Source organism: Triturus cristatus, chromosome 7, assembly GCF_964204655.1.
Source record: "Triturus cristatus chromosome 7, aTriCri1.1, whole genome shotgun sequence".
NCBI classification, from domain to species: Eukaryota; Metazoa; Chordata; class Amphibia; order Caudata; family Salamandridae; genus Triturus; species Triturus cristatus.
In genome coordinates, this window is record NC_140590.1 from 36,239,500 (window position 1) to 36,262,797 (window position 23,298).

Consider the following 23,298-nt stretch of genomic DNA (forward strand, 5'->3'; position numbering starts at 1 on the left):
TTTTGCTTGTCACACCATTCCAGTTTGGACCCAGCCATATGTATTCCAGTTTTGACCCTGCTCCCCTTGGGAAACGTCCGGCTGTTAACTGATATAGCTTTTAAAACTAATAGTGCGCAGTTTTCTGATTATATAGCCACTATGGGCCAGATGTAGGTGGCTAAATACCGGTCGGTAACGCCGAAATTCGGTAAATTTCAGCGTTACCGACCGGTATTTAGCCATTCGTAATGTAGGTAAGGAATCGGTAAATAAGGAATCGGTAAATACCAATTCCTTATTGCTCTTGCATTTAAGGAATCGGTAATACCGAATCCTTCAATGCAATGTAGGAAGCACATTAAAGAGTGCTTTTGAGCCTTAAGAAATTGGTAAACATTCATGCCCTTAGGGCATGTATGTGCACCACATGTGCACACATGCACATTTCAGGGGTGAAACAGGGTGTCCTTTTGACACCCTGGCACCCTTGAAAGTGCTCCTGCTATTAGCGATTTGGTAATACCGAATTGCTAATAGTGAATGTCTTCACATTCATTCCTATGGGCCTCCAAGCCCATAGAAATGAATGGGTAGGTATTCCTTATTACCGAATCTCAATTACCGATTCGATAATAAGGAATATTAAGGATTCAGTATTTTTTACCGAATCTTTACCTACATAGGAAATACCGATTTCTTAATAGCGAATCGGTAAAATTCGCTATTAAGAAATCAGTATTTCAGATTTACCTACATATCTCTTCTAACCTCTGCCTACGCTGGATTGCTATTTTTTCGTTTGGGAAATATTCAGTTTATGCCCCTTATCAAATGGCGCCTCAACCATTTCACTATAGCATTCCCAACAGAACCTTCTCCATCAGCCCAACTCTTGTCACTTTCTAAGTTGTGCTCCTTGATGTTCTAATCAATATTTCGATCCTCTGCTAATCAATAGTCTCTGTTGGACCTGGCCTTTTTTTACAGGGCTATGCTCAAATGTTTATCCTTCTTCCTCCTATTTTTCTGACCTGTTTATGCTGGTTTTAGGACCCGGGGCACTTTACCAGTGCTGCCCAGTGCTAAGGTGAAAGTGCGTCCTGTGTAAAATGTATTGATTATTGGTTTATCCATGATTGATATATCTAATTTATTAGTAAGTCCCTAGTAAAATTCACCAGGAGTACCCAGGGCCTGTAAATCAAATGCTGCTAGTGGGCCTGCAGCACTGAATGTGCCACCCACACAAGTAGCACTTTAAACTTGTCTCAGACTTTCCACAGCAGTGTCTGTGTGTGCAGTTATAAACTTGCCAGGCGCAAACCTTCCCTTTTACTACATGTAAGTTGCCCCTAAGTGAGGTCCAAGGCAGCCCCCTGTGCAAGGTGCAGTGAATTTAAAAGGTAGGACCTGTACTGTTGTGTTTTACATGTCCAAATAGTGAAATACTGCTAATTTCGTTTTTCACTGTTGCAAGGCCTATATCTCGCTTAGGGTTTTCCCATTAGGAGCAGACAGAGATTTGGGGTTTTGGGTCTCTGAACTCACAATTTACAAATACATCATTTGGTGAAGTTGTTTTTTAAACTGCGTGTTTGAAAAAGCCACTTTTAGAAAGTTGGAATTGTCAAGCTTTAACCATTCTGTGCCTGTACCTGTCTTTGAAACTCATTAGGGTCAGGATGACAGTTGGGCTCTTGTGCATTCACTCTAGACAATCACACCAAGGGAGCTGAGGTGTGCCCTGTATATCCTGATGGGTCTTCCTGAGCTAGAGTGGTGGTAGGATTTTCACTGACACATGAATAGGGCTGAGCCTGTCCTCACTCAGAGCTGTCGCCACCCCCTGTAGTGTGTCTGGAGCCAGGTCAGTAAAAAGAAGGGTCTTGTGCACTACAAAGACTTTCCTTTGAAGTTTGCCAACTTTAAAAGTAGAACGGGGTATAGGTATTGGACCTCTGACACCCCAAAATCAGAACACTTGGACTGGGGTCATTCTGCCAGTAATAAGAGCTGGATCCCGTAGGAGGGACTGCTGCTTCGTCTGTTGCTTTGTTGTGCTGGCCTGCTGCTTGCTGCTCTGTCCTGGGGGTGAAAGGACTGGACTTTGCTTTCTGTATCCTGCTTCCAAGGTTCTCCAAAAGCTTGTGTGTGTGTGTGCTTGCCTCCTGTTAAGAAGTCTCAGGGCCATCAAAGACTTCACCTACCAGTGCCTGGGCTGCTGAGAGTCCTGACTTGCTAAGTGGTCCCAAATCCAGTCCCTGGCCCTTGGAAGTAGAATCTGGTGATCTGAACAAGAAAATCAATGCATCGACTAACAGCGCCTGTTAGTTCGACGCATTGCTGCAGAAGATCGACACCTTGCCACTGCCTGCCCCGAAGCGTGGTTCCTGATTGGCGCATTGACCATGACTTTCCCTGCAGGACCCAGCTCGCAGTCGCAGCCGTGAGAAAAATTGCCGCAGCATGAGTCCCGAGCACCATGTCACCGACTTCCATGACACCCACTCCCACTTCAATGCAGCACCTCCTTGCTGCTGGGATATCAACGCAGCACCGGCAGCAAGGCTGGAAAATAGATGCTGCACCTGCATCGCTGCTGTCGCATTGATGCAGCGCATCTGGATTTTCGACGCATTGTCCCTGGGTGCCGATTCATCATCGACACCACATCACAATGTGGAACTGAGGCCTTGTGTCTTAAAACCGACACATCACCTCCCCTTCCAGTAAGGAACCGACGGATCACCTCCCCTGTCAGTAAGGAACAGACACATCACTTCTCCTGAGGAGTAAGGAACGATGCATTGCTTTGCTTTTCCCGCACCTCACCTCAACTGCGCCTGCTTCTTCTTTGACTTTTGACCCATCTCATGTACTTTGTACTGAAAGAAACGCATCCATTGATGTATATGAACTAAACTTGCTTAATCTTTGCGAAGTGATATTTTGAATTGTGTATGCTGGATTTTTGTTGTTTTGCTCTTCTTTTCTTCAAATAAATATTGACTATTTTTCTAAGCTGGTGTGGACTCCTTTTGTAGTGTTTTCACTGTGTTACTGCACGTGTGTGTACAAATACTTTACACATTGCCTCTGAGATAAGTCTGACTGCTCGTGCCAAGCTACCAAGGGGGTGAGCAAAGGTTATCTTAGCTGTTTCACTCCGTTACCCTGACTACAGCGAGGGTCCCTAGTTGGAGAGGGTGCAAACAACTGCCAACTACAGACCCCATTTCTGACAGTTTCCAATTGTATTGCACATTGATACCTAAATTCCTCTTAGAATAGATGAGACTGGGGCAGCCACCTCTACAAATGTCTGTGTGGGACTAAAAGTGATAGGTAACTGGATGTCTTAACAACAGTTTGAGGCTCAATTCAGACATGCTAGAGGTGTTCGATGTAGGTGGTTACAACTCTCCTAGCCAACTCCTGGTACCTGCCCAGAGAGTAGGCCAACTTGAGGTTGTCTTTAACTGCACTCTCTCCTTCCAGAGTTCAATGGGTGCGAGTCTATCTTCTTGTCTTCTACATCTGGTGCTATGGTAGAGCCATTCCTTCTTACTGCAGCTTACTCACATTCCTTTCATGCAAGCTATCGCTGGATCCCCAGCGGACTACCTGCAATGTCTCTTCTTTGGACCTTCCAGCTCATTATTTCCAACGACTTCAGCTAATACAGAATAGTGCAACTCTTCTGCCCTGGAAACCGCCGTGACATGTCCCTATCTCCCATCATCTGCAGACCTTTCACTGGTTACAGATCACAAATGTATTATGTTCAAAAACGTCTGCACTTTCTCAATGGTCCTTCATTTGTTTGTCCTTTTCACCAATGCTCTCCATCTAGGTCTCCTCCTTCATCTGCCGCATTACTTCTTCAAGTTCTTGGATTTAGGAAAGCCCTTCACAAGGATGTTCTTCTGCATATCAGATGTCAAAGCCTGAAATGAGCCCGTGCTGGACCTTTGGTCTCAGACACACCTTACCAGATTTAGGAAGCAGCAAAAAAAGAGATGGCTCTTTCACACTAATTAGAGTTGCACGCCTAGGCTTGAGTCTTCTGGGATGAGGGTCTTGCTACCAGGATGTCTCTTCTGTTCGTCTTTGGAACCAGCATGCACTACAAAACTAATAAATAAGTAAATTAAATGGAGTGCACCATTCTCCCAGATTAGACTCATGAGTGTACACCCCCTCGAACGAGGGCGCAGTCATTCGAATGCTACGACTGAATTTAAATAATGTTTTGCCTTTTTGTGAAGCTGTTCGCCAACAGGGCAGAGATCTCTGTATCCAAAGTAATATAGAAAAATAATATATTTTAGTAACAACTGGAGCTAAATTAATATTTGTTCACTTACTTAAAAAAATAACAACAAAAAAATGAACGCTTTCCTAACTTCTCGTCTACTAGGACTATCAAACCAACTAGGCACAACACACCAGCTCAAAAACTTTGCATCCTATTTAATAGCATTTTCAGTTAAAGATATATATTTTAAAAGTTTTGTTTTTGCAATTAATTTATATGAATTACTATGTTAACCCTCCCTCCTTAGAGGACCAGATCTAAGCTTTGTTGCAACTTACGTTTACATTTATTTTTTAAATTAATTTTAATTATCATCTAAACTAAATTACATTTAATATTTACTTATGCTAAAATCTTTTTCTTTTTTTCGAACAATATTCTAGTTTAACGAATATTGAAAAATAAGCATAAATTAAAATATATATTTTTTTCATGTTTATGTTATATTTGTCCGTGTATGCCCTCAGTTCTTTCTGTGCCTCCATTGGTTTTTAGGGGTGCGTGTTGTGGTACTCATGCTGTGCCATGTGTGGTGCTTGACTTGCTCCAGGACTGCACTAGATGTGTATTTTGTGAATTTCAACTGTCTCCGTCATTTGTGGGTGTGGCCATGTCAATCTATAAACGCATATTTTAATTTTCATAAACTCCACCCATTTATGGGCGGTATTTTTTATTTTCTGACCACTCCCCCTTGTTTTTCCACATGTCTTCTCTACTAAAACCTACACCTGCCTGTGAGGAGTCTCCGCACTTGGGACCGAGAGCCCTACAGAAAGGCTCAGAGGGGCGGAGTTCTCCAGCCTGAGGTCTGTGCATCGCCTTTTGGATTAAGTGAGCTGGTAGTGCAGAATAAGGCCCCAGGACGTACTTTATTATGACTAGTTCATAACTTTTAAATAAACATTTATGCCTCATCACGGGTCCCTCGAGAACACCAGATCAGTGATCCTGGACACAAAATTACTGATGCGGTGAATATCCACTATTTGGCATGCAGGCTTCCAGGTTCAACCACAAGGCTCTCATCGGAAAGGAGAATCTCTGATTAGAAATCATAAGGGTCTCATGGTGAACAAGAAGGCACGGGATATTACAGAGAATATTTGACAGTTTACTAGAAAAGGTCTACAATAAAGAGTTGGGCCCACAATGGCCATACAAAGAAAGAAAGAGGACTAAGCTGACAGAGAAGGAACAGCAGATGGACACGTTTCTACCTGGGTAAGACTGCACCAGGAGCGTCAGTCCCTTGAACCTTCTGCCTGCTACATTCTGCGCTTCGCAGCCATAGAAGCCGGAGTCCACCTCGGTCAGGTTCCTGATCAGTAAAGACCCATTGTGGAGGAGCTGGTACTTGTTCTGCTCGCTGGTCACAAAGCTCTCCAGGCCTTTAGTCCAGTTGCGAGAGGCCGGAGGGATGGCGGAGACTGGACAATCAAGCTGCAAATCCCCTCCAGAGGTGGTCTTCACCAGGGTGCTGGGCATAGTGATATCTAGGAGGTCTGAGAAGATAAGCAACTTTTGAAGTGTGCCTTCAATCTTTAACATAATGATCTTATTATAGATTATAGGATTCCTAGGGTGAGACAGAGATGGAACAGGCCTAAGACCCCAGAAGGGGAATACCTTGTCAACTATATATCAACTATATAAGCAGATTAGGAGTGGCCAACATCCATAAACTACAGACTTTTGGATTTCTTGCAACAATGATTGCCCTCAGCATAGCATCCTAATTCTAGAAGAAGCATGCAATGGAAAGCATCCCTCACACTTACCACTGAAAATTCTAGTTCAGGGCCATGTATTATATAAGACAGCCATGAGATGAAAAAAGCGAACTGCATAGTTTTTTCTTTTTACAAATTTGTGCATAACGTGTATACCATAAATAATTTGAATCAGTTAAAATGCTGTAAATATTGTTTATAAATCTTGAGATTTAAATGTAATTTTTTAAAATCTTTTAAAAGGGAAGCATTTTTGTTAAAAAAGTAACACAGTACTTTCATAACTGTTAGTCAAACAACCGCAGGTTTTAAATCCTAAAATAAAGTTTTACTTTAGGAAGACATATGTTACTTAGCATTCATTATCACTTCCTTGAAGAAGAAAGTATTTTCTTTCTCTGGGCAAACCTCGCCCTCAATGGATGCTGTTTGCTGTGGGACAGAGTCCTAGTTTGAGTTTGTCGGAATTCAGAGGTTCAGTGCAATAAAGTCCTCCTCACCCTTCTGCACATTTCATCAGGTAAAACCTGCCAGAATTAAAAAGGGGACTAGGGTACGGAATTTATTATGACATGCAGATTGTGGTGTGGCGAGCACCAAAAATCCAAGTTATTCTTGAAAAAGTCAGACTAGGTGCACTTTATTGCACTTGATGAATTCCAACCCCTGGGGAGTCAATACATTGTACTTCCCCTGACCCACTCATACTCAGGCCTAATTCAGAGTTTGGAGGACCTGATGCTCCCCCACAAACATAGGGGAGCACCCTGTCTGCCACAACGACAGTTCGACAGCTAGCTTTAGAGTATCAAGCAATCAATCACAGTATTTATAAAGCGCGCTACACACCCGTGAGGGTCTCAAGGTGCTGAAGGGAGGGGTGGGGTTCGCTGCTACTGCTCGAAGAGCCAGATCTTGAGGAGCCTCCTGAAGGTGAGCAGGTCCTGGGTCTGTCGCAGGTGGGTGGAGAGGGAGTTCCAGGTCTTGGCCGCGATGTAGGTGAAGGATCTGCCTCCGGCGGGGGTGCGTTGGATTCGGGGGACGGCGGCGAGGGCGAGGCTTGCGGAGCGGAGCTGGCGGGTGGGGGTGTAGAAGTTGAGTCTGCTGTTCAAGTATGTTGGTCCGGAGTTATGTAGTGCTTTGTGTGCGTGGGTGAGGAGTTTAAAGGTGATCCTCTTGTTGACGGGGAGCCAGTGCAGGTCTCTTAGGTGGGGGGTGATGTGGCTGTGACGTGGGAGGTTGAGGATCAGGCGGGCTGAGGCATTCTGGATGCGTTGTAGTCGCTGTAGGTGTTTGGTTGGGATTCCAGCGTAGAGTGCGTTGCCGTAGTCCAGCCGGCTGCTGACGAGGGCTTGGGTCACCGTTCTTCTGGTCTCGATCGGGATCCACTTGTAGATCCTGTGAAGCATGTGGAGGGTGTTGAAGCAGGAGGAGGAGACGGCGTTGACCTGCTTGGACATGGAGAGGGAGGAGTCGATGATGAATCCCAAGTTGCGTGCGTGGTCTGTGGGTGTCGGTGCTGTTCCTAGTGTAGTTGGCCACCAGGAGTCATCCCAGGCGGAGGGGGTAGGGCTGAGGATGAGGACTTCCATCTTACCTGAATTCAGCTTCAGGCGGCAATTCCTCATCCACTCGGCGACAGCCTTCATACCCTCGTGTAGGTTGGTTTTGGCGGTGTGCGGGTCCTTGGTGAGGGAGAGGATGAGCTGGTTATCGTCGGCGTAGGAGATGATGTTCAGGTCGTGTTAGCATGCCACTTGTGCGAGGGGGGCCATGTAGATGTTGAATAGTGTCGGGCTGAGGGATGAGCCCTGGGGAACGCCGCAGATGAGTTTGGTTGCTTCGGCTCTGTAGGGTGGGAGGCGGACTCTGAGGAAGGAGGAGGTCCAGTCCAGTGCTTTGTCCCGAATTCCGGCTTCTTGGAGGCGTGTTCTTAGTGTGCGGTGGCAGACTGTGTCGAAGGCGGATGTCGTCTGTGGCGGCGATGAGGGCTGTCTCGGTGCTGTGGTTCCGTCTGAATCCGGATTGCGACGGATCTAGAAGATTGTTGTCTTCGAGGTGGCGGGTCAGCTGTATGTTGGCGATCTTCTCGATGACTTTAGCTGGGAAGGGGAGCAGGGAGATGGGCCTGTAGTTCTTGAGGTCTTTGGGGTCCGCCTTGGGCTTCTTGAGGAGGGCGTTGATTTCGGCGTGTTTCCAGCTTTCTAGGAATGTCGCTGAGTTGAAGGAGATGTTGATGACCTTCCGTAGTTGGGGTGCGATGGTAGTGTCTGCATTGTTGAACACGTGGTGAGGGCAGGGGTCTGCTGGCGATCCTGAGTGGATGGAGTTCATAGTCTTGCGTGTGTCAGTGTCGCTAACGTGGGCCCAGGAGGTTAGCAGGTTGGTGTTGTTCGGCATGGGGTCTGCCATGGCCCGGCCCGGCGACACGTTGAAACTGTCGTGGATGTAGATGATTTTGCGGTGAAAGAAGGTGGCCAGGGAGTCGCACAGTTCTTGTGAGGGCGAGTTGCCGTTGGTGTTGGCGCTGGGTTTGGAGAGTTCTTTCACGATGGTAAAGAGTTCTTTGCAGTCGTGTGCGTTGTTGTCGAGGCGGGTTTTGAAGGAGGACCTATTGGCTGTTCTGATGAGTTGGTGATGTCTGCGAGTGGCGTCTTTGAGGGCAGTGTGGTTGTCAGATGTGCGGTCGTGGAGCCATGCTTTTTCTAGCTTCCGGCATGCGCGTTTGGAGGCCCGGAGTTCCTTGGTGTACCAGGCGGCTTTCTTGATGGGGTGGTTGATGGGAGGTTTCTTATACGGGGCAAGAGTGTTGGTGCAGTCTTCGATCCATTGTCTGAGGTTCTGGGCGGTGGCGTCTTGGTCGGTGGGGTTGCTGGGTGGGTTCAGGGCGAGGGCTGAGGTTAGCTGATCCTCGGTGACTTTGTCCCAGCAGCGACGGGGCAGCTGTTGGGTGCGGTGGTGCGTGGTTGCTTTCTTGAATGTGAAGTGGATGCAGCGGTGGTCGATCCAGTGGAGTTCGGTGGTGTGGTTGAAGGCGACGTGGGTGCTTGTGGAGAAGATGGGGTCGAGCATGTGGCCGGCGGCGTGGGTGGGTACGGTGACGAGCTGTCGAAATCCGAGGTTGGCGAGGTTGTCGATCAAGGTGGCGGTGTTGGTGTCGTTGTTGTTCTCGAGATGGCAGTTTAGGTCCCCGAGGAGGATGTAGTCCATGGAGGGGAGTGCGTGGGTGCTGGCGAGGTTGGCGATGGTGTCGTTGAACGGGGCCCTGGGTCCTGGAGGTCTGTAAACGAGTGTTCCTCTGAGGGTGGTGTTGGGGTCGGTGTGGATCCGGAAGTGGAGGTGTTCGGCGGAGTTGAGAGGGGCGTCTGTGAAGGTGTGGACCTGAAGTGTGGATTTGTGGACGATGGCTATTCCTCCTCCGATTCCATGGGTGCGGTCTTTGCAGGATATCTTGTATCCGTCTGGGATGGCTATGGCGATGTCCGGTGCCGAGGAGTCGTTCCACCAGGTCTCGGTCAGGAAGGATACGTCTGGGGCCGTAGTGTCGAGGAGGTCCCAAAGCTTGATGGCGTGTTTGCGTGCGGAGCGGGTGTTCAAGAGTATGCAGCGGAGGTGGTTGGGTCCGGTCCTTGGATGCTTGGTGGTTCTGTCGCAGGAGAAGTTGCAAGTGTGGCAGGAGAAGGGTCCATGGGTCCGTTTCGGGGCGGCCTGGAAGCAGCAGCGGTCTCGGCCGGTGTTGAGAGCGAGGAGGGTGTTGGCGTCGTATCGCAGTCTGGCGTTGCGGGGGTGCGGGATCCAGGAGTCCTGGCTCTGGGCGCGGACGGGCGCAGACGGGCTTGCCTTTGGCGTGCCAGCGGCGCGCCAGCGGCACGCTCGCTGCACGCGTCCGCTGCGCTTCCGCGCGGCGTTCTCCATAAAAGGCTAAGTGGGAGGGAGGAGCAGCTGGGAGGCGGGAGCGGGAAGGCCAATGGGTGGGTACAGAAGGCAAATGTGGGCGGGGCCGCAGGGGGGCAGCGGTAGGGAAGCAGGTAACAGAAAGGAAAAGTGGGCGGGCCGCAGGGAGGCAGCGGCGGGAAGCGGTGATCAGGAGAGGCAAGGAGCGAGAAGGCTGGAGCGCAAGGAGCGCAACAGGGACTGAAAACAAGCACAAGTTAGGGCAAAAGGAACAAACAGTGAAAAATACTATTGATTGGGCAAACACAGTGTAGGCAGCACAGGGGGCACACCAGGGGCGTACTTACTATGGCGGCGGCAGCGGGAGGAGAGGAGACACGCACTCAGGAGGAGCCATGCGGCGTGGGGAGGGATCCGATCTGCGAGCAGGTCAGAGTCACACCCACTTCCGCGCGGCGTCCTCCATAAAAGGACAAGTGGGAGGGAGGAGCAGCTGGGAGGCGGGAGCGGGGAGGCCAATGGGTGGGTACAGAAGGCAAAGGTGGGCGGGGCCACAGGGGGGCAGCGGCAGGGAAGCAGGAAACAAAGGAAAAGTGGGCTGGGCCGCAGGGGGGCAGCGGCGGGAAGCGGGGATCAGGGGAGGCAAGGAGTGAGAAGGCTGGAGCACAAGGAGCGCAACAGGGACTGAAAACAAGCAAAAGTTAGGGCAAAAGGAACAAACAGTGAAAAATACTATTGATTCGGCAAACAGTGCAGGGGGCACACCAGGGGCGTACTCACTACGGCGGCGGCAGCGGGAGTAGAGGAGACACGCACTCAGGAGGAGCCGTGCGGCGTGGGGAGTGATCCGATCTGCGAGCAGGGTGGGGTGTCATGCTGGTGGGGTCTCCGCTGCCTCTGCCAAGGGACAACTTACACCGACAGCCTGACAGATTTGGGGTAGTTTGTGTGAATACATCAGACCACCCACCCCACTTCGAGAAGATGGTCCCACTTCTTCTGTCTCTTCTGGACCACCAGTAAAGGCAACAAGCAGGAATAACCCTCAGGAAACAGGGGCAGGGTCATTTTCCAAAAGCAAGCTCCCACTTCGGGAGTTTGTTTTTAGAAAATGAAAAAGTTTGCTGAGCGTCAAAGGATACATGACAGTCACTCAGAGAACTTGGAAACCTTCTTAGAGTCATTGTCACAGCGGCTCCTCTGACGGCACAGGGTGCCCCACCAGGCGCCAGAGGTCTCTAAATATGACGGTGGTCCACCTGGGGAGCGATAGACACTATCTCTGCCCCACTGCGGACGGTGGTCCACTTGGGGAGCGATAGACACTATCTGTGCCCCCCTGCGGGTGGTGGTCCACCTGAGGAGCGACAGTCACTATCTCTGCCCCACTGCGGGCAGTGGTCCACATATGGAGCGACGGTCACTATCTCTGCCCCCCTGCGGTCAGTGGTCCACCTGGGGAACAACGCTCACTATCTCTGCCCCACTGCGGGCGGTCATCCACCTGGGGAACGACAGACACTATCTCTGCCCCACTGTGAGCGGTGGTCCACCTGGGGAGCGACGGTCACTATCTCTGCCCCCCTGCGGGTGGTGGTCCACCTGGGGAGCGACAGTCACTATCTCTGCCCCACTGCGGGCGGTGGTCCACCTGGGGAGCGACGGTCACTATCTCTGCCCCATTGGAGTGGGTCGTAATCCGATCGACCTCAATAACGTTTATGAAGTAGATCTCAAATTGCGACTCACTCTGATTGTAGGCCATTAAAGAGACGGTGGCCTGCTAGGGCCAAAAGACCATCATTTCAATTAGTGCCTTTAAATAAAGTAAACTTATTTTTTAAATGCAGCTCATTTTCCTTAACGGACAGTGGGATGTTTATTTCTTTATTTGTAAGATTGTAAATTGTCTGTGGTTTCCTGGACCACTGTCTACGCTCCTACTAACTTTCTTTACATTTGAAAATGGGAAGGGTCCCTGGGACCCTTTCTTACTACAGTTTGCAATCCCTACAATTGGACTAAGGCACAAGTGACCATGATTTGTTAGCAGGAATGAGCGGGGAGAGAGTAATGATGCCTGGGATTCTGGCAGGCTCTGACAGCTGTAAGTCTCACCTCCACTGTCTTTGGACAAAGTACAGCACAAAAGGAAGGACTACACTAGTGAGGGCTCCATCAGTAAACATGGCAAGCCTCAGTCTTAAGTGCATGAAATAAGGCACTTCAAAGGCTTGCTTTGCTTGACACTCATACTGAAAGCAGCTCTTGCGTGTTTCCTCATTATAGCTGTGATTGTTGTCTGCGATGGGGAGCTCACTGGTGTGCTCATTATAGTTGTGCTGTGTTTATCAGTGTTGTGGTGCTCAGTGATGTGTTATATTCTTCATTGTAGCTCTGCTGTGGTTCTCTGTGATGCTGTGCACTATGAGGTGCTCTGTGAGGTGCCCATTATAGCTCTGCTGTGGTTCTCTGTGATGCTGTGCTCTGTGAGGTGCCCATTAATGCTCTGCTGTGGTTCTCTGTGATGCTGTGCTCTGTGAGGTGCCCATTATTGCTCTGCTGTGGCACTCTGTGATGCAGTGCTCAGTGATGTGCCCCTAGTACGTGCGCTGTGGTCTCAGTGGAATGATCTTCTGTGAGGTGCCCATTGTAGCTGTGCTGTGGTTATCAGTGTTGGGGTTCTCTGTGATGCAGTGCTCAGTGATGTGCCCCTAGAACGTGTGCTGTGGTCTCAATGGTGTGATCCTCTGTGAGGTTCAAATTGTAGCTGTGCTGTGGTTATCAGTAATGCAGTGCTCAGTGATGTGCCCCTTGTATTGTGTTGTGGTTTTCAATGGTCTGATTCTCTGTGAGATGTCCTTCATAGCTGTGCTGTCGTTATCGGTAATGCAGTTCTCAGAGATGTGGGTACCAATGTTCTGACGCTCTGTGAGGTGCCCATCATAGCTGTGCTGTGGTTATCAGTAATGCAGTGTGTTGTAATTAAATGAAAGTCCGGTAGCCAGGTTAAGTATAGGTATGCTGTAGGTTTATTCTCAAGTACAGCCTTAGGTAGATTACTGGAAGATGTTCAGTCCAGGTGATGCCCCACCAGGAGCAGCCTCCCTGCTGCTCAGCCTGCTCACTCCAACTGACACTCACAGCCTCACCAGGCACCCAAGCATTCCACGACATCATCAATCATCCAACATTCCAGACCTCTCCAAGCACACTAACTCTCATTCTGGCTGAGCAGTAGGGAAGAGATACATAGGCAAAGGGGAACGGTAAACAGTAGATTATAACACATCCCCCTTTCTAAGGAAACCAAAACACAATAAAAGCAAATGGAAGTACATCAGGCAATCAAGATAGGAAATACATTAGAATATCAAAAATGCATGAAAAGACAATGAGCAATGAATCAAAGACATATCAAACAAATTAAATGCATGACAATTCATTTAGTCAACAATTCACGCACCAACCATCACTAAAAGTCAAATTAATATTTCAAAGGTAAAACAAGAGAAACCACGTTAGACTCATAGCAAAGTAAATGCAGAATCCTCGTAAGACTCATAACAAGATAACATAAAGAAGCTTCATAAGAAGGTGTCTTCTCAAACCAGGAAAAACATTCACCCACACATTCCAAACAGTGAGGGAACTAACAAAATCTTGTCAACCATTTACCACGAATCAGTGGCAACACAGAGAAGCTTCATAAGAAGGTGTCTTCTCATAACTAAGGAAAAACCACTCACCCACACATTCCAAACAGTGAGGGAAATTGACAAACTCATGTCAACCTTTTACCACAAATCAGTGGCAACACAGAGAAGCTTCATAAGAAGGCGTCTTCTCATAACCAAGGAAAAACCATTCACCCACACATTCCAAACAGTGAGGGAAACTGACAACTCATGTCAACTAATTACCAAATAAGAGGTAACACAGAGAAGCTTCGTAAGAAGGTGTCTTCTCATAACTAAGGAAAGACCATTCACCCACACATTCCAAACAGTGAGGGAAACTGACAACGCATGTCAACTAATTACCACATATCAGAGGTAATACAGAGAAGCTTCGTAAGAAGGTGTCTTCTCATAACTAAGGAAAGACCATTCACCCACACATTCCAAACAGTGAGGGAAACTGATAAACGCATGTCAACTAATTACCACATATCAGAGGTAACACAGAGAAGCTTCGTAAGAAGGTGTCTTCTCTTAACACAGTCCAAACAGTGAGAGAAACCTTCCACTCACACAGGTGACACACTAATCTCAACCAAATAACCACAAAAATGAGTGTATTAACACAGCAACGCACACTAAAGTGACCAGGGACACTACACCCCCCCACTATTCTACAATACCAAACAAAGACATTACGCACATCTCCACATGGAAAGATACCACATCCCCAAACCAGGACACACTATAGACCAAATGCCCCACAACCACATGCAATATCATATAAGGTACACACTTTACCCCCCCCCACCAAACAGTGTTAAACAGTAAAAAAAAACTCAAGTAAAGTCTTTCTTCCGAGATCATCACCAAGTTCTTGTGGTTGTTGGGATCAAAGACCATGTAGTGCAATGACTCCCTTGTGGCTAATAGAAGATAAACACCTCGAGCCGGTAGATTCCTATCCCAGAAAAGCACCATAAGAATCGCCATCGCCATCAGTTAAAACGCGAAGAAAAATTTGTAACCCAATCCAAAATGGCCCCCACGTTCAGTGACGCTATGCGTCAACATAGCCCAATCTAAGATGGCCGCCACAGCGTGCAGCGTAACGGGAGCGTCAGTTTCTACTCAATGCGATCCAAGCGTTCTACCAAGCCGCGTGAAGATCGTTGCCGTGGAGCCAGCAGCGCACGTTGGAGCTCGCGAAGCCTTTAAAACAAGTAAGTGAATAACGGCCATTCATCGCATGTCCACCAGGTCAAAGAACAAAATCCAAACGACAACCTTGCGATGAGCAGCAAATCCAATCCAGTAGCTTGTCCCCAAACAAACAGAAGGTGTAGTAAATCCAATCCAGTAGCTTGTCCCCAAACAAACAGATGCTGCAGAAACCACCAGAATAAATAACCAAAACCCCTCTGGTGCGCCAAAGTGCTGGTGTTCCAAAGTCACAAATCTTCAAACAAATGGGATCAAACAGCCATTGGCCATCAAACACCCCAGCTTGTCTCGATAAAATTCTCAATTGAAACGCTGATGCGGTCCAGCAAGTTGCATCGAACACCGCAGCTTGTCATAAAAATCACTCCGCCTTGGTAAAATTCTCAAATGAATCGCTGATGGGGTCCAGCGAGTTGCGCACAGACAGAACAGATAAAGTCATGTAAGGCAGGCAACGTGCAAGGAGACAGACGAAAATTAGCACTTCTGTCAAACAAAAGTCAAATGCCCTGGTCTGCAGGCTGTCTTGTTGACAAAGGACACTGGTGGGGCTGACCAGAGCTTAACTGTTGTAATCCTTCTTCTTGGGAATCCTTTTTCTTGTGGTTCCAGAGCATACCTTTGGTTAGACAAATCCTTAGTTTCAGTAGAGTAGTCCTTCAGCAACACGCAGGTTCTTTGAAAATCGTCGCCAGTGTTGTAATTAAATGAAAGTCCGGTAGCCAGGTTAAGTATAGGTATGCTGTAGGTTTATTCTCAAGTACAGCCTTAGGTAGATTACTGGAAGATGTTCAGTCCAGGTGATGCCCCACCAGGAGCAGCCTCCCTGCTGCTCAGCCTGCTCACTCCAACTGACACTCACAGCCTCACCAGGCACCCAAGCATTCCACGACATCATCAATCATCCAACATTCCAGACCTCTCCAAGCACACTAACTCTCATTCTGGCTGAGCAGTAGGGAAGAGATACATAGGCAAAGGGGAACGGTAAACAGTAGATTATAACACAGTGCTCAGTGCTGTGGTTCTCAGTGATCTGATTCTCTGTGAGGTTCCCATTGTAGCTGTGCTGTGGTTATCAGTAATGCAGTGCTCAGTGATGTGCCCCTTGTACTTGTGCTGTGGTTTTCAGTGGTCTGATGCTCTGTTAGATGCTCATCATAGTTGTGCTGTGGTTCTCAGTGATCTGATTCTCTGTGAGGCTCCCATTGTAGCTGTGCGGTGGTTCTCAGTGGTCTGATGCTCTGTGAGTTGCCCATCATAGTTGTGCTGTGGTTCTCAGTGATCTGATTCTCTGTGAGGCTCCCATTGTAGCTGTGCGGTGGCTCTCAGTGGTCTGATGCTCTGTGAGTTGCCCATCATATTTGTGCTGTGGTTCTCAGTGATCTGATTCTCTGTGAGGCTCCCAATGTAGCTGTGCGGTGGCTCTCAGTGGTCTGGTGCTCTGTGAGGTGCCCATCATAGTTGTGCTGTGGTTCTCAATGTTCTGATTCTCTGTGATGTGCCTGTTATAAGTGTGCTGTGGTTATCAGTAATGCAGTTCTCAGTGATGTGCCCCTTGTACTTGTGCAGTAGTTGTCAATGGTCTGATTCTCTGTGAGATGCCCATCATAGCTGTGCTGTGGTTATCAGTAATGCAGTGCTCAGTGCTGTGGGTACCAGTGGTCTTATGCTCTGTGAGGTGCCCATCAAAGTGGTGCTGTGGTTCTCAGTGATCTGATTCTCTGTGAGGTTCCCATTGTAGCTGTGCTGTGGTTATCAGTAATGCAGTGCTCAACGATGAGCCCCTTGTACTTGTGATGTGGTTCCAGTGGTGTGATGCTCTGTGAAGTGCCCATCATAGCTGTGCTGTGGTTATCAGTAATGCAGTGCTCAGTGCTGTGGGTACCAGTGGTCTTATGCTCTGTGAGGTGCCCATCAAAGTGGTGCTGTGGTTTTCAGTGATCTGATTCTCTGTGAGGTTCCCATTGTAGCTGTGCTGTGGTTATCAGTAATGGAGTTCTCAGTGATGTGCCCCTTGTACTTGTGATGTGGTTCCAGTGGTGTGATGCTCTGTGAAGTGCCCATCATAGCTGTGCTTTGGTTATCAGTAATGCAGTGCTCAGTGCTGTGGGTACCAGTGGTCTTATGCTCTGTGAGGTGCCCATCAAAGTGGTGCTGTAGTTCTCAGTGATCTGATTCTCTGTGAGGTTCCCATTGTAGCTGTGCTGTGGTTATCAGTAATGCACTTCTCAGTGATGTGCCCCTTGTACTTGTGATGTGGTTCCAGTGGTGTGATGCTCTGTGAAGTGAATTTGGAAACCTTCTTAGAGTCATTGTCACAGCGGCTCCTCTGACGGCACAGGGAGCCCCACCAGGCGCCAGAGGTCTCTAAATATGACGGTGGTCCACCTGGGGAGCGATAGACACTATCTCTGCCCCCCTGCGGGTGGTGGTCCACCTGAGGAGCGACAGTCACTATCTCTGCCCCACTGCGGGCAGTGGTCCACATATGGAGCGACGGTCACTATCTCTGCCCCCCTGCGGTCAGTGGTCCACCTGGGGAACGACGGTCACTATCTCTGCCCCACTGCGGGCGGTCATCCACCTGGGGAACGACAGACACTATCTCTGCCCCACTGTGAGCGGTGGTCCACCTGGGGAGCGACGGTCACTATCTCTGCCCCCCTGCGGGTGGTGGTCCACCTGGGGAGCGACAGTCACTATCTCTGCCCCACTGCGGGCGGTGGTCCACCTGGGGAGCGACGGTCACTATCTCTGCCCCATTGGAGTGGGTCGTAATCCGATCGACCTCAATAACGTTTATGAAGTAGATCTCAAATTGCGACTCACTCTGATTGTAGGCCATTAAAGAGACGGTGGCCTGCTAGGGCCAAAAGACAATCATTTCAATTAGTGCCTTTAAATAAAGTAAACTTATTTTTTAAATGCAGCTCATTTTCCTTAACGGACAGTGGGATGTTTATTTCTTTATTTGTAAGATTGTAAATTGTCTGTGGTTTCCTGGACCACTGTCTACGCTCCTACTAACTTTCTTTACATTTGAAAATGGGAAGGGTCCCTGGGACCCTTTCTTACTACAGTTTGTAATCCCTACAATTGGACTAAGGCACAAGTGACCATGATTTGTTAGCAGGAATGAGCGGGGAGAGAGTAATGATGCCTCGGATTCTGGCAGGCTCTGACAGCTGTAAGTCTCACCTCCACTGTCTTTGGACAAAGTACAGCACAAAAGGAAGGACTACACTAGTGAGGGCTCCATCAGTAAACATGGCAAGCCTCAGTCTTAAGTGCATGAAATAAGGCACTTCAAAGGCTTGCTTTGCTTGACACTCATACTGAAAGCAGCTCTTGCGTGTTTCCTCATTATAGCTGTGATTGTTGTCTGCGATGGGGAGCTCACTGGTGTGCTCATTATAGTTGTGCTGTGTTTATCAGTGTTGTGGTGCTCAGTGATGTGTTATATTCTTCATTGTAGCTCTGCTGTGGTTCTCTGTGATGCTGTGCACTATGCTGTGCTCTGTGAGGTGCCCATTAATGCTCTGCTGTGGTTCTCTGTGATGCTGTGCTCTGTGAGGTGCCCATTAATGCTCTGCTGTGGTTCTCTGTGATGCTGTGCACTATGAGGTGCTCTGTGAGGTGCCCATTATAGCTCTGCTGTGGTTCTCTGTGATGCTGTGCTCTGTGGTGCCCATTAATGCTCTGCTGTGGTTCTCTGTGATGCTGTGCTCTGTGAGGTGCCCATTATTGCTCTGCTGTGGCACTCTGTGATGCAGTGCTCAGTGATGTGCCCCTAGTACGTGCGCTGTGGTCTCAGTGGAATGATCTTCTGTGAGGTGCCCATTGTAGCTGTGCTGTCGTTATCAGTGTTGGGGTTCTCTGTGATGCAGTGCTCAGTGATGTGCCCCTAGTACGTGTGCTGTGGTCTCAATGGTGTGATCCTCTGTGAGGTTCCAATTGTAGCTGTGCTGTGGTTATCAGTAATGTAGTGCTCAGTGATGTGCCCCTTGTGTTGTGGTTTTCAATGGTCTGATTCTCTGTGAGATGTCCTTCATAGCTGTGCTGTGGTTATCGGTAATGCAGTTCTCAGTGATGTGGGTACCAATGGTCTGACGCTCTGTGAGGTGCCCATCATAGCTGTGCTGTGGTTATCAGTAATGCAGTGCTCAGTGCTGTGGGTACCAGTGGTCTTATGCTCTGTGAGGTGCCCATCATAGCTGTCCTGTGGTTCTCAGTGATCTGATTCTCTGTGAGGCTCCCATTGTAGCTGTGCGGTGGTTCTCAGTGGTCTGATGCCTTGTGAGTTGCCCATCATAGTTGTGCTGTGGTTCTCAGTGATCTGATTCTCTGAGGCTCCCATTGTAGCTGTGCGGTGGCTCTCAGTGGTCTGATGCTCTGTGAGTTGCCCATCATATTTGTGCTGTGGTTCTCAGTGATCTGATTCTCTGTGAGTCTCCCATTGTAGCTGTGCGGTGGCTCTCAGTGGTCTGATGCTCTGTGAGTTGCCCATCATATTTGTGCTGTGGTTCTCAGTGATCTGATTCTCTGTGAGGCTCCCAATGTAGCTGTGCTGTGGTACTCAGTGGTCTGGTGCTCTGTGAGGTGCCCATCATAGTTGTGCTGTGGTTCTCAATGTTCTGATTCTCTGTGATGTGCCTGTTATAAGTGTGCTGTGGTTATCAGTAATGCAGTTCTCAGTGATGTGCCCCTTGTACTTGTGCTGTAGTTGTCAATGGTCTGATTCTCTGTGAGATGCCCATCATAGCTGTGCTGTGGTTATCAGTAATGCAGTGCTCAGTGCTGTGGGTACCAGTGGTCTTATGCTCTGTGAGGTGCCCATCAAAGTGGTGCTGTGGTTCTCAGTGATCTGATTCACTGTGAGGTTCCCATTGTAGCTGTGCTGTGGTTATCAGTAATGCAGTGCTCAGTGATGTGCCCCTTGTATTGTGTTGTGGTTTTCAATGGTCTGATTCTCTGTGAGATGTCCTTCATAGCTGTGCTGTGGTTATCGGTAATGCAGTTCTCAGTGATGTGGGTACCAATGGTCTGACGCTCTGTGAGGTGCCCATCGTAGTTGTGCTGTGGTTCTCAGTGATCTGATTCTCTGTGAGGTTCCCATTGTAGCTGTGCTGTGGTTATCAGTAATGCAGTGCTCAACGATGAGCCCCTTGAACTTGGGATGTGGTTCCAGTGGTGTGATGCTCTGTGAGGTGCCCCTCATAGCTGTGCTGTGGCTCTCAGCTGTGCTGTGGCTCTCAGCGGTGCTAACAGCAGGACATGACACCCAGGGTCTTACAGTAGATCTGAAGCTGGAAGGGCTGGCTGTTGCCAATGCTGCTCTGGTTCTGGACTCGACAGGTGAAGCTATTGTTGTCGTCAGATCTTTGGACAGGTGAGATGGCCAGCACCGACTGGTCCTCAGACAGGTTATACCGCCCCTCCAGGGCCAGGGGTCTGCCGTCCACCATCCAGGAGAAGCTGAGGTTGCTCTGGGGTGTTTCTGGGGTACAAGTCAGGATCAGGGAGTCCTGGCCGTCGATGTAGCCATCCTTCACTGGGTTGGCAGAAATGTTAATGGGGATGGCGTCACCTGTAACAGAAAGGATAGGAAAGATGAGCAATAGGAGCGGCTCAGGGTATGGGCGGTGGGGCTCTGCCCCATAGACATTGCGAAATCCTCAGTCTGTACCATGGAAGCTGGCACTGTACAGTGTGAAGTATCTAGTGCCTGCCCTGGGACCTTGGCACTGCCACATCTCCACTCTGAGCCTCTTGGACGTGTGAAATAACAGTGAAAACACAGAGACTTAAAATGTCCATCACAAAGTCCACACTAGTGCTAATGGGGTCTGGTCAATAAACAGAGGGTGATCCTTAAACTAGGCTGTGGATATGTCACTGGACATAAACTGTGAAGCACCTTTTGCTGTCTTTGAGACATCGTCACTGGATGTATATCGTGAAATCACTAGTGCTGGCTCCAGAGCCAGCCATGGTAATTTGTTCAATATACTTGTGCTAGAGCACATCCCTTCAATACTGTGCAAATTTCTGCAGACATCGCGCCCTGGTCACTGGTTATCGTGAAACTCTTACAGATGGCACACAGACCTGGTCACTGGTTATTTTGAAACTCTTCTGATGGCATACAGTCCTGGTCACTGGATATAGTGAAACTCTTAGTGATGGCACACAGACTTGAACGCTGATTATCATGAAACTTTTACTGATGGCACACAGACCTGAACACTGATTACTGTGAAACACTGAGTAATGGCACACAGACCTGGACATTAGTTATAGTGAAACTCTAACATATGAGACCTGTACACTGCTTATAGTGAAACTCTTACTGATGGCACACATACCTGGACACTGGTAATAGTAAACCTCTTTCTGATGGTACACAGACCTGAACATTGGTTGTAGTGAAACTATCACTGATGACACACACACCTGGTCAATGGATATAGTGAAACTCTTACTGATGACACACACACCTGGTCAATGGATATAGTGAAACTCTTACAGATGGCACACAGACCTGGTCACTGGTTATTTTGAAACTCTTCTGATGGCATACAGTCCTGGTCACTGGATATAGTGAAACTCTTACTGATGGCACACAGACTTGAACGCTGATTATCATGAAACTCTTACTGATGGCACACAGACTTGAACGCTGATTATCATGAAACTCTTACTGATGGCACACAGACCTGAACGCTGATTATCATGAAACTCTTACTGATGGCACACAGACTTGAACGCTGATTATCATGAAACTCTTACTGATGGCACACAGACTTGAACGCTGATTATCTTAAAACTCTTACTGATGGCACACAGACCTGAACACTGATTATCATGAAACTGTTACTGATGGCACACAGACCTGAACACTGATTACTGTGAAACACTAAGTAATGGCACACAGACCTGGACATTAGTTATAGTGAAACTCTAACATATGAGACCTGTACACTGCTTATAGTGAAACTCTTACTGATGGCACACAGACCTGGTCACTTGATATAGGGAAACTCTTACTGATGGCACACAGACCTGGCCACTTGATATAGGGAAACTCTTACAGATGGCACACAGACCTGGTCACTGGTTATTTTGAAACTCTTCTGATGGCATACAGTCCTGGTCACTGGATATAGTGACACTCTTACTGATGGCACACAGACTTGAACGCTGATTATCATGAAACTCTTACTGATGGCACACAGACCTGAACGCTGATTATCATAACTCTTACTGATGGCACACAGACTTGAACGCTGATTATCATGAAACTCTTACTGATGGCACACAGACTTGAACGCTGATTATCTTGAAACTCTTACTGATGGCACACAGACCTGAACACTGATTATCATGAAACTGTTACTGATGGCACACAGACCTGAACACTGATTACTGTGAAACACTAAGTAATGGCACACAGACCTGGACATTAGTTATAGTGAAACTCTAACATATGAGACCTGTACACTGCTTATAGGGAAACTCTTACTGATGGCACACAGACCTGGACACTGGTTATAGTAAACGTCTTACTGATGGTACACAGACCTGAACATTGGTTGTAGTGAAACTATTACTGATGACACACACACACCTGGTCAATGGATATAGTGAAACTCTTACTGATGGCACACAGACCTGGTCACTTGATATAGGGAAACTCTTAAGGATGGCACACAGACTTGGTCACCGGTTATCGTGAAACTCTTAGTGATGGCACACAGACCTGGTCACTGGATACAGTGAAACTCTTAGTCATGGCACACAGACCTAGTCACTGGATTATCATGAAACTCTCACCGATGGCACACAGACCTGATCAATGATTATCAGGAAAATCTTACTGATGGAACACACACCTGGACACTGGTTATAGTGAAACTCTTACTGATGGCACACAGACTTGAACACTGGCCATAGTAAAAAACGTCACAGGTGGGCTGCAATATGCACTTATACCACCCACCTATATGAAAAAGTATACGTCTTCAGGGTACACCGTCAGGCTCTGGCTGGGCAGCAGTTTAAATGAAAAATGTGTTTTTCTATATTAAATAGTTCACCCCTAAAATGTGAAATCATCGTCTTGCAGGAACCACGGCTGTATCGCGTCACCTGAGCACTGGATTTATCAAACACAGTAGATCGGACAGTAGATCAAAGGGCGTCTGCCTTTATACATCTCTGTAAAACCGCAGGAGAAAGTTGTACCAATAACATTCCAAGAGAACAGGCTACAAGGAATAAACATTTGCATCTGGAGACCCCAGCACCCGCCTTTGCTGATCAACATCTACGTCAATCCGAGTGCAAGGGAGAAAGGGTCAAAAGGTCATCAACTAATATAGGCCCTCCGTGACCTGGCCAGAGACCTGTCTGCCAGCTGACTGCATGAGAGCAGGGGATCTCAACACGAACCTCATGAGTGCAA

At 48.1% G+C, this 23,298-nt stretch overlaps 1 protein-coding gene across 1 annotated transcript in view; it reads right to left on the minus strand.

The window, feature by feature from the left end:
• Positions 1-23,298, minus strand: part of LOC146808747 (cell adhesion molecule CEACAM6-like) — a 261,452-nt gene that overhangs the window by 48,170 nt on the left and 189,984 nt on the right. The window contains exons 4-5 of the mRNA XM_085614229.1: positions 20,128-20,421; positions 5,521-5,805 (exon numbers count right to left, since the gene is read on the minus strand). Of these exons, the coding sequence (XP_085470355.1) occupies positions 5,521-5,805; positions 20,128-20,421 (579 nt within the window). The remainder of the gene's footprint in view (positions 1-5,520; positions 5,806-20,127; positions 20,422-23,298) is intronic.